Here is a 12022-nt window from a genome sequence, read left to right on the forward strand (position 1 = left end):
CAGATAAACTCTTTATTTATATATATATATATATATATCCCCGAATCAGTGTTTCATGATAAACAACTGATATTTTTAAGAACATTGGTACTATTGTTTGTTTATGTAAGTAAAACGATTCAGCGATGCAGTAAATTGACTTACTGACAAAATAATTTTCGAACAAAAGACTTTTTTTTTTATAGTTTTAAAAGCTTTAAAGAAACTTCCAAGACTATATATATATATATATATATATATATATATATATATATATATATATATATATATATATATATATAAAAAATGATGGGACAATTCCGATACAATTACAGATTCCGATTCCGTAAAAATCTCTAATTATTTAACTATAGAATTGTTATTTCCGATTCAGATTAATCGTCCCAACACTAATATATATACTTGTAAAGTTGAGGTTTTCTTTTCTCACTCTCTCTCTCTCTCTCCCTCTTACATTAGAAGCTTACTTTTTATGTTTAAAAATTATTAGAATTAACTTAATATACTCAGTCATGGATATGCGAACAAGTACATGAAGGTTAACTAATTATTCATTTAAAAAACGAGCGTTAATTAATTACTAATTCATTTTTTTATGGTTTCTTATTAGATGATTAGTTTTATTTCACTATTATGCTGAATTCTATTTATGCATAGTTTTTACATTCTGCATAATTGTGGAAAATTTAAGATGAAAAGGTTCTGGCATAAGAATTGGTTCTATAATAATAAATATGTAATCTACATGAATTAAAATATAATATTTAAGCATATTTTTCGACTGGGCAATGCCAGACTGCCTGTTAGTGTGTGTGTATGTATGTATGTATGTATGTATGTATGTATGTAAAATAAAATTCATGTGAAATCACTTTTTTCTTCACTCTATTCCCTCTGCTTCACTTTTTGTTAGCAAGTAAGATCTATGACTTACTTGTAGTTTCATCAAATACTTTTGCAAGCAAAATCCGATCCTGCATTTTGCTAAATCCTACCCTCTGATGAGAAAGAAAGTATTTCTTCAAAACTCTGCGGATTAAGGACTATCCACTTATTTAGTGTTTCCTTTTTAAATTAAATGTATTTTTAACTCTTTTTCAAAGTGTTTTTTAACATGTTTTATTAACTACTTGCTCCTATTTATATATATATATATATATATATATATATATATATATATATATATATATATATATATATGATTCATTCCAAAATTAACTAAACAATCATTATGAATTTTGTGTAATATTGTGTAATGGCTTTTTAGAGACGCCGAACTTTAAATAAATCACATAAAAATATTTTCATTATACAAATGTGGTTTATTCCAAAGATTAATTTTTGGCATTTATAATTTAAATACTATTTCGGGCATATGGCCCCTGCGGTCACACATCAGTCACACATATATGGCGTAAACAGGAAACATAGCCTAAACAGTGTTTTTAGAGGTAGCCAAATCTCAATTGAAATCACAGAAAAATATTTTCATCATACAAATATGTGGTTTATTCCAAAGATTAATTTTTGGCATTTATAATTTAGATACAATTTCGGGCATATGGCCTGATTCTACACATTAAATTAGACTATTTCGGCAATGACGCATCAAATGTTATCTTCCAAGTGTTATATCTTGTCTTGTTTATCAGCTTAGACATGGGACTTTACATACCCCCAACTAAAATAATCCCGTTGACGTTCAAATCGCACGAATGAGGTGGAAAGTTGACAAGTTCATTTTATAAAATTATTCGTTCATCAAATGCTTCTCTCAACAAACTGACGGTATCATTTGCAATTTGCAAGTGCTCTTCAGGTGTCAGTTTCTTTATGATGAATTGCCAAACCAAACTGCACTAAAAATAACTGATAGTTGCCAAATCTGCAATTACAGTAAATAGAGTTGTCAATATAAAATTTGATGCATCAAAAAAAAAAAAAAACTATATATATATATTATTGTCAATTTAATTTTTAAAAGCAAACGTCTTATTTAAGATAAAAAATTGAAAATAAACTTATTTTAACATACAACACCATATATGATGGGTCATGTTTATATGGAAGCACTCCGTACTAATCTGTGTTATTTTTAGCAATGGTATAGTGATTGGAGGAGGTAGGCAGCTACATGAAAGTTTGGAGCAATGATGGATGTAAGTTTTAGTGGATTTTTACTTTTTTGAAAGAAAAGGCCAAATCGTTAGAGCTTTATGTCCTTATTTTTTCATCCATTTAGCTCAATTTTATTTCCCCTTTTTTTTCTCTCTTTTACTCACATTTTTCTTTCTCTTTTCCATTTTTTTCTCTCTCTCTTCCTCTCTCCATTACAGTTGGCTTGCCTTGTTCTCCTCCTTTGAAAATATTGATTTTTGCTAGACTTCAAACTATTCATTAATATGAAAGGTGATGATTTTGGTGATTTCAACGAATGGCTTCCTGTCTCCTTATAAAAACACAAACTATTACAAAAATAGACAATATTGAAGGGTCTTTTTTTAACAAAGTTCCTGTAGACAATTTATCCAATTTTCTGAAAGTCGCATGATTTTACAATAAAATTTGAAATACACAAAAATCTTTTTACCCACCTCAAATCTTTCTACCACTATATGGTTTAAAAAGAAACAAAACCCGGGTTTGTATTACTGTACACATAGATTCAAAAAAGTTGTCAAAAAACAAATATATAACAAATAAATGTTATTAAAGGCAAGATAAGTTACTTTTCTACCAAACTGGATATATTTTTCGTGTTTTTATTCAATGTAACATGTTTATTCAGCTCGAAAAGCATACAGTATTTACCGATGTATTGGAACATTCAAGATGGCGTCTGATTCTTTCTTTAACACGGTAAGTTTGGGAAAAGGTGTTATAAATAAAAAACCGAATAAAATACTGTTAAAAACTTGCTCAATATATGTTACCGTGACATAGGTTGACATATATTCAGCAGGTTTTTAATAGTATTTTGTATAGTTTATTATTTATAACACCTTTTCCCAAACTTACGGTGTTAAAGAGGGTGTGAGACGCCATCTTGAATTTTCGAATACATCGGTAAACACTGTATGTTTTTCGAGCTGAATAAATATGTTACATTGAATAAAAACACAAAAAATATATCCAGTTTGGCAGAAAAGTAACTTATCTTGCCCTTGATAACATTTATTTGTTATATATGTTTTTTGACAACTTTTTCGAATCTATGTGTACAGTAATACAAACCCCAAAACCCATATGAGCCAATGTTACTGTACACATAAAAATCTATGATGAGTAACACCTTAAATATAACCAATTAAATGACTTAATAGGGTTAAAAATGCTGTTAAAAATACAACTAACCAGTTTTGAAAACATATCAGTTGATACTTTCAGTATGAAAAAAAAAGGTATGATTGATTAACCCCCTTTGCTAAATCAACCTTCCTCAAAATAATATTTCAGTTTTTTTAGGTGATTACTAGCAAGAGGTCTCTGACTTTGCTCGGTTATAAAATGTGCTTAAATATATTTTAATTCATTTCGTATTTATTATTACAGAGCCAGTTCCCTATTGAATATTATATTGTACCTAATTTATAGTACTGATTTTAAAAGTAAAAAAAAAAATAAAAAAAAGACTTGGGTGCCATCAGCTAGAATTAAAACCAAAACATTTAACGCTCCAGTTGCATTCCCTACTGTTTGAGCTATCAACATATAGATAAGAAAAGTTTAAAATAAAATCATTTCAAGCTATGAATGAATTTGCACATGCACACAAGTAATAGAAATATTTTGGCAAGTTGAAATGAACATTTTGCATTTCAATTTGCCAATATATTTCTATACATGTAATTCATCCATCCAAACAAAGATTTTACTCATTATAAACCATCCTTGCTGTATAATTACCATTTCCTGTTAATTTCATTGTTATGTGACCGGTAGTTTAATAGGTTAAATATTTGCACACAACAAAGCCCAACCTGCATGATTAAAATTAAATATTTATTTCTTCCAAGTAAAATAGAAGAAATTTACACTATAAAGATTGAAAACACATACATACATCTACTGTTTTATTTTCATAGATGTGTGAACACCTTGACCCCATAGGTTGAGAAATTGAGGGGTGGGGGTGTAATCTTGATTTCAGATTTTTTTTGTCCTTGGACACTCAAATCACTGATTAATTATATGGAGCAAAAAAAAAAAAAATAACTTTTATGAAAAGAAACTAAGAGTCTCCTTTAGACTTGCTTGCCCATAAAAAATGTTAATATTTAAAATATATTTAATAAATACCTTGATTTTTTTCTCTTAAATAAAAAATGATATATTCATTTTTTATACAAAAAAGATTTCTTACATTTTCTTTTTTTTTTTTTTGCAGGAAAAAGATAGAAGAATTGAACTTATCCAACACAGAAAAATGAAGAGAAGGTTGCGAAGATCACTTGAACGGGTATGCATTCTATTTGTTTTATTTTACTAAGTCTGTCCTTGCATATTAGTGTAGCGGTACCTATGCATTGTACAACCCGTGATTTCCCAAAAGTGAAGTTGGGTTTGCTCAGCAGCTGACGAAAATTATCAGGAATGGTTGAACGAGCGTTTCTCAATTTTTAAAATGCTATGCAAAAAATAAACATTTACAATTTACACGATTAAAATTAACTGTTTTTTTCTTCGAATTTATGAAAAAGTTGCCTGCTTAGATTCTTATTAGGAAAAAACTGATAGTGCATTTGTTCCTAACATTGCGATCAGTCTTTTCCAGTTATTGACGTCAACTGCTGGGTGAACTCGAGTAACTTTCTAGAAATCGCAAGTCATAAAATGCATAAGCACCAATTTAACTTTCCTGTGAATGATGATGATGATGATATGTTTCTGAATTTTTGAGATGAGGATTGATAATTCATATTATTTGGATTATTCGAACTACTGTTCTCATCTTGAGTGTTACAGAGTGGAAAGAAAAAAGTGTCGCTCTAAAGAAAACAGCACTACAGCTTTATTTAAAAAATTTTTGTGGAAAAATCAATTTAGGTAACTAGATTATATAGTTGAGCTGACATCTATTCCATGTAGCCTCCTTCAGCCTCAATCACCGCCTTGATGAAGGTCATACTAGTGATGTTTTCAACATATGAACAAACAAAGTAGACCAGCAAGTTCAAGTCAGCGGAAGATGGTGGCGCAATGAGAGAAAAGTACAAAGTTGTAGCACTCCTTCTGAAGTCAAGCCTGAGTCTGTTTGAACTTGTTGGCCGGCGCTGAGTCCTGCTGCCACACCCAGAGTCTGCCAGCAGCCACCTGATTGCACCAGGAGATCATCACACTCTTCAGCACCTCCAGGTGCACTTTGATATTGACTTTCAAGCCGACTTCAAAGATGTGAGATGGCATGATGTGGCGCTCACTTGAGACCACACCAAAGACCATATCCATGGGCGGAAACTTTGTTTTCATCACCCTGGGCACGTCCTTGTTATTTTTGGCAATCCAGCGATACATTTTGAGGGTGCTGGCGATGGTTCTGTTGTCATAACTTGGATTAATAGAGAACATGCGTTATATAGCGACGCATCTCCAATCTTGCTCGTTGGATATTGTGTCACTTTCAGGTATGACCAAAGGCTCCTATCACTTTTGTACACAACTAGCCAACTAGTAGATGGTCTGCAACAACAAAAGAAAACCGTTTTCATCAGACGGAAATGGAATCATGTCGTCTTTTCTAGGGCGACAATTTTATCATTCAACGCTGTATTTTTACAATGTTTCGATCGATGTAATCTGCAGCCTTCTTCAGATGTATCTCGTCTAACTTAGAGAAGTTCCATGCAGGTTCCCGAGTTCGGCAGAAAGATTCCAGAGTTCAACAAGATAAACCTGTTGGAGGTTACATCAATGACAACATTGTGAAAATTACACTTAAGATGAGAACAGTAGTCCAAATAATTAGGATGGTGATGAGTTCATATCAGTGGAAGTTGATCAAAACTAAGAAACTTTATTATGTTAGTAGCTTTTAAATTTAAAATTGAATGAAAAGTGAAATCCAGGTAAATTTCCCAAATAAGAAGATCCATAAAGAATAATTCCAAATGTTAGTAAAGTATCTTTCTTGTTAAGGCGTTGACATATATTAAGATGATTGGAGCATAAAATATAAGAAGAAGAAAATATGGTAAGAAGTTGAAAATATGAGGTACAACTAGCAAAAGTAAGACCCCCAACAAAATTCCTTTAGATATTTCTCCAAGGAAAAAAAAAACAAAAAAAAACGGATCATTCAAAATTATATTCAAACTCACAATCAATTGAATAATAGTTATATTAAAATATAAATATCCAACACTGGATAAAGAAATAAACAGAAACAGACTATCCTCCAGATACAAAGTATAATTTTTTAAAAATTTTATATATATATTTTTTTTTTTATTTAATCTATATATTTTGTAATATTTTTTCCAAATAGTAACGGGGTCCTGGATATGACCTTAAACTATATCCGATGGTGAGGCCCCAGCTTGCAGGCCTTAGGGAGTGTGAAGCCACCCTTTAATTGCCATTGCTCTCAGGTCCACTCTGACCTGGAGTGGTAGTACCTGTTAGGGTCCCAACTATGAGTTAAATAGAATACGACTTAAAAAACAAATACACTATATTAAAAAAATCGTTCTTCAAAATCACCAGATTCGGCATTAAATAACCTGAAAAGGGTTGATATGCCATAAAACAAAACTACCAAAAATAAAACAAATAGTAACGGAAACCATGTAGATCAAAAATACAAAGTTTACATTATAAACATAAAACAAGAATAAGATTGAAAGGTAGTTTGCTTGAAACATTGCTGGTAAATAAATGTGGAAGAGTATAAGAAGACTATAAAAATACAGGGAACTAGATGTTAAAATGATGTATGGACAATGATGGGCAACTGAGAAAAACGAAGAGGGTCTTGTAGAGTTTTTTTTTATATCTTCATGTATCCATTTGTTTTCCACATCAATCATAGGTACAAAGCAGTAAAATAGACTTACTGTTTGAGATAACCAAGATGGTAGAAGTCTTTGATATTTCGAGAATATAACCTCTTTTTCTGAAAGAAAAGGACAAAAAGAAATGTTAAGGAAATGGAAAATATTGTAAAAACCGGAACCAAAAATGAGTAGGTAGTTAAACTGTCATGCAAAAACAGGACTTATTTAAAAATAAGTAATAAAGAAACAAACAAAAATGCATGTTGAGAAAACTTCAATTTTACTTTTTTGGTTATTTTTTTTTCTCCCCCTTTTTTTTTTTTTTTTTTTTGTATAAAATTACTCAGGTGAAAACACATACAAAATGTTCACCTGAATGTACTTCCCTATCCCACCGTTTTGCAGTCTGGCTTCTTGCCAAGGTAAGTAACTCTCCCTCACTTGGCAAGCATTGAAATTTTCAGAAATTGCAGGGGTTTTTTTTTGGGGGGGGGGGTTATCTGTTTAAAGAACATCTACAGCCTTTAAAGCTTATTACTGAGGCTTGCTTTGATTTCAACTCCTGAATTCAAGCCTCCAACATTCTTAGCTTAATAATTTCAAAGGTGGGGAGTTGACTAAAAACAGTCAACTTCTGACTATGTTTAAAAAAAAAAAAACATCACTAAGTCCAATTCCTGCAACTTGTTATTAACCTGACTCCCTATCTCGAAGGTGAGATGTCCAATTGCCAAAAGATCCAATTCTCAACCCCAGAGTGGGTTTTCAAAACAACAACAAAAAAAAAAAACAACTCTGGCTTCTTTTTTTTTATGAGAGTCACCACTTATAAAGGCCCAAAAGCTGCTCAAGGATATGGGTTAATGAGTGTACAGTTGTCATTGGTACAACAGTGTAATAATCATTAGTGGTTGAAATTTGGGTATAATTTGATTATTTAAGGGGAATACACAACAGAAACTTGGAGATGACTATATTGTACTCAGCTGGAAAGCAGGCTAGTGAAACAGAATACCACAGGCAGGCAGTTCTAGGAAAGAAGCTTTGTTCATGGAATCTGCATTTAGATTTAGATACAGATAGAGATTGTGGGGAAAATTATTGATAGTGGTTGTAGCTAGTCGGGTGTTTTTTGTGAAAGTTTGGCAAAGGGGGGGGTCATAGATTTATGGTCAGATTAGCATGTGCCATGAAAATATCGATAGAGCAGAGACAGGTTTGCAACGTCTTTTCTGTGGGAAAGAGGTTGCAGGGAAGAGAAAAGTGCAGGTTCCACCTCTGTAATTCTGGTGCTGCTGCCAAAAAAATGGGCCGTTTGAAATTTGTACTTTAATTTCCTCAACTTTTGTTTTGTTTCTTTTGGCAAAAACAAATGGACTTTCTTTAATTTTATTAATGAATATCTTATTTCATGTAGTACTGCTTGGTATTTATTTTTTCATACGGATCGGATGACTATTGTTGGCATTTGTTTTCCGAATATCTTTCTTGTTAGAATTTTTTATAGAAAGACACTGAGTACTTACAGGAAGGACGAAGTGAAGGTTGCCAACACCCATAAGTGAAAGTTTTTGTGTGGAATGAACTGGATTCGAACTTGCCAAACTGAAGTTGTTAGTTCATGTCGTTAATCACTTAGTTACCGTTACCTCCCCGCTGCTGCTGCTGCTGCTGCTGCTGCTGCTTCTGTATTTTATGACATGCTTTGACCTGCACATCTTAATTTGCTATGCAAACATCTCCAATTCACACTATACTCCAATATCAATCAAATGGATCATCCAAAGAGCCTCAAAAAAAAATTTCTCCATCCCTTCTGAATGTTATCCTAGTCTAATAATACTGAACTATCAATGATAATGGGAGTTGTTCGCTTTTTTTAACCCAGAAGTTTCTGTCCAAATCATTAGAGCTTCTCATCCGCTTTATTTTATTTTATTTTTTTATTAAGAAGTGATTTCTGCCAAATTGCCAGGGCCTTACCATTTTTTTTTTTTTTTCATCGCTATTTTGCTGAATTTTATTTCTCTTTCTTTCATTTTTCTCTTTTTTTCTTGTTGTTTGTTTTCTCTTTTTTCTCTTCTTGTCTTATCTTGGCTTGCCTTTCTTTTCCCTCTTATGACAGTTTTTTCTGAAAACTAAAAAATATTAATTTTGCTATGAAGGCTGAAACTTCAAAAGACTCATAAAGGTGGTAGGAGGAGTTAGATGACTTTTCTCTTTCATCAAAGAATGACTTCTTGTCTAGTTTGCACTTTTACTGTCTTTTTCTTAATTTTGATTTAGTTGTGGGTCAGGCTTCAAGTCTCGAAAAAAGTGATTTTAAAGTTTTCTCCTAATGTTACAGACACAATTTTCTTAAGGAGGCTTCATCAGTGCCTATATATATATATATATATATATATATATATATATATATATATATATATATATATATACATACATTAAAGGTTTAAAGACTTATCGCCAAGCCACCTGGAGGTATGAATTACCTGATGATATCAATACATTGATCAAAACAGTAGTTCTATTGTTGTAACTAAATGTAACTTCGTTTACTTAAATTGAATAAAAACAATATATATATATACATACATATATATATATATATATATATATATATATATATATATGTTTTTTTGGTAAAATAAGTTTTTTCAATTATATTTCACCCTTTCTGTATACCAATGCTTTTTGCGTAGATGCTTAATGTAGGTTAAATATGACAACAGAGCATATATAAACTTGATATGTAAAGATATAATAATAATAATATAATAATATATGTAAATATATAATAATGAGATAATAAATATGAATCAAGATAGCTGCTGGAACAAACACACAATATTGAGTTCTATGAATTTTCTTTCTTTTTTTTGACATTATATTATCATGCATTTTTTTCTTTCTAAGCAAATAATTTCTAATTTTTCGGAGGAGTATATGCATGGAAAGAGTCAGTATTAACATAATAATAACTGATTGTTTCTGCATGATGAAACGGATCTGTAAAAATGTACCAAAATTTTAACATGTTGGAGGAGCTGTTTTGCATGAAAAATAAATATTTGGATCTTGGAATGTAGGTATACTGTTATTCTTTCTATATATATATATATAGAGAGAGAGAGAGAGAGAGAGTTACAGTGTCTTTGCAAATTCCAAACTGAAGGAGCATCCAATATGTTGAGTTTGTTTTTATTTATTCATCATTGAGTCTCTGTTGAACTGCGTGTGTCCGGCGCCATATAACTGAAACCCCACTGCATTGTGAGCCAGGGTTCTTTGACCAAAGGCTAAGGAGAAGGTAACCTTTACAGAAACCTCCAGAGAAGCTTAGGCCGATCAGCTGCGACATGCATGACCCACCAGTGTGTGGAATATGCTCTGGTGCCCAGCAACCTAAATCCCAGACATGGACTGAATAGCATTTGGGATGGAGAGTGCTCCTGTAAGCCGTGGAGAAGGCAACCCATCTAGGAGAAGCAAATCTTTGATTTAAAAAAAACTATGAAGCGGAAAACCAGTAACCGCATTAAGCTGGTCTGCAGTTTGACTTGTTGCTGGCTATCTTGCTCTTACTTGTTGATGGATCTCAACATTTTGAACCGAGAGAGAAACTTAGCTGTTGTACAAAGCAGCAAGAAATCTGTAATGACATCTTTGTACAGATACTTCCTCAGACATAATCATCTTCAGACACATAGGCTTTCAGTGACTTAGGGAGTGGCACTCGTCTGACAAGACGTTGCAATTATCACCATTTATATATATATATAAATTAGTTTTATAGAATAGTGGATATGCAAGCAAACAGAAAAGTAGAAATGAGGATGGAAACATTAAAGCTGAACAATTTTTGGTTGATTCTTTCAATAATATTCAATTGGCAAAAATAAGCTTTATTAAACATAACTCCACATTTTATGCAGTGAAGAGTAGAAGATAATCCAAGTAGGGAAGCAAATGGATTTTCTTCCACAGTTCAATGTATAAAATTTTGAATTAGAAATCAAAAAAAAATTTGGCGCATTTTGATAGACCATTTTGCATATAGATGAACAATAAAAACATTTATGCATCAATTCAGGAGCTTTCATATATATATATATAAAGCTGAATGTCTGTGTGTGTCTGGTCACAAATAGGCTCCTATATGGTTGACTATTTTAAAAAACTGATTATATATAATGATAGAAGATGTATCGAGACACAGGAATGGGTATGTTTGATCTGGCAGAACGGTGGTTCATTAAAATTGTAGGGTCTGCGTTCGCGCCTGGTCCACAAAGTATGGAAATAAAAAATTTAAAAAATAAAGAAAACGTTTACAAGTGTGTGTGTGTGTATATATATATATATATATATATATATATATATATATATATATATATATATACACACACACACACAACACATACAAAGTTGACTTTTTTGGCGCACTTACATTGATAAGACGACGGCAGTGTATTTTGTACGTACATTGCAATGATTATATACACGCCACTAGCTGATACTGCCATAGCATGTATATGTTTAAGGAGACACTGTGGGTCATATATATACACGCTATGTGAAATATACATTTTAAGTACACTTGTTTAACACACATGCACGTTTTGAGTTATAGAATATATAAACACCCACTATACAACATATTGCAATTTGAAGGTGTTTATACAACACTACATCATTACTACATTTGTATAAAACTAAATATAGCCCAAACGACTGGTTCCAAAACAACTGAGCCCATCTTTTGCAAATTTCGCACAAAGCTAATTTATATGTCTGGCAGTGTTCTTAGATATATTTTGTACAGAAATTCATCCGAGAAGTATCAAAGCGCGAAAAAATCCAATCATAAAAATAGCTTTTCTCTCTTATTGATACAAAGAAAAATTTTTACAGGGGAATATTTTACATTACACGAGCAAGGGAGATAATAAAATTTCAGTAAATCATTTCTTTAAAAAAAAAAAACAGATTTATTATAATCTTGAGATATAGCTTAATGGTAGAGCATT

General features: G+C 31.6%; 1 protein-coding gene and 1 long non-coding RNA gene across 8 annotated transcripts in view; one reads left to right on the forward strand and one right to left on the reverse strand.

Moving 5' to 3' along the window:
* The window catches only part of LOC145245893 (uncharacterized), a 321405-nt gene that overhangs the window by 155332 nt on the left and 154051 nt on the right, over window positions 1–12022 (forward strand). For all 7 annotated transcript variants that reach the window (XM_080107620.1, XM_080107621.1, XM_080107622.1 and 4 more), the window contains exon 4: window positions 4388–4459. In XM_080107620.1, the coding sequence (XP_079963746.1) occupies window positions 4388–4459 (72 nt within the window). The remainder of the gene's footprint in view (window positions 1–4387; window positions 4460–12022) is intronic.
* Window positions 1–12022, reverse strand: part of LOC145245895 (uncharacterized) — a 67695-nt gene that overhangs the window by 24387 nt on the left and 31286 nt on the right. The window contains exon 2 of the long non-coding RNA XR_013863044.1: window positions 7053–7111. This is a non-coding gene — a long non-coding RNA (uncharacterized LOC145245895). The remainder of the gene's footprint in view (window positions 1–7052; window positions 7112–12022) is intronic.

Source organism: Euprymna scolopes, chromosome 23 (assembly GCF_053919585.1).
Source record: "Euprymna scolopes isolate OS-2025 chromosome 23, ASM5391958v1, whole genome shotgun sequence".
Lineage (NCBI taxonomy): Eukaryota > Metazoa > Mollusca > Cephalopoda > Sepiida > Sepiolidae > Euprymna > Euprymna scolopes.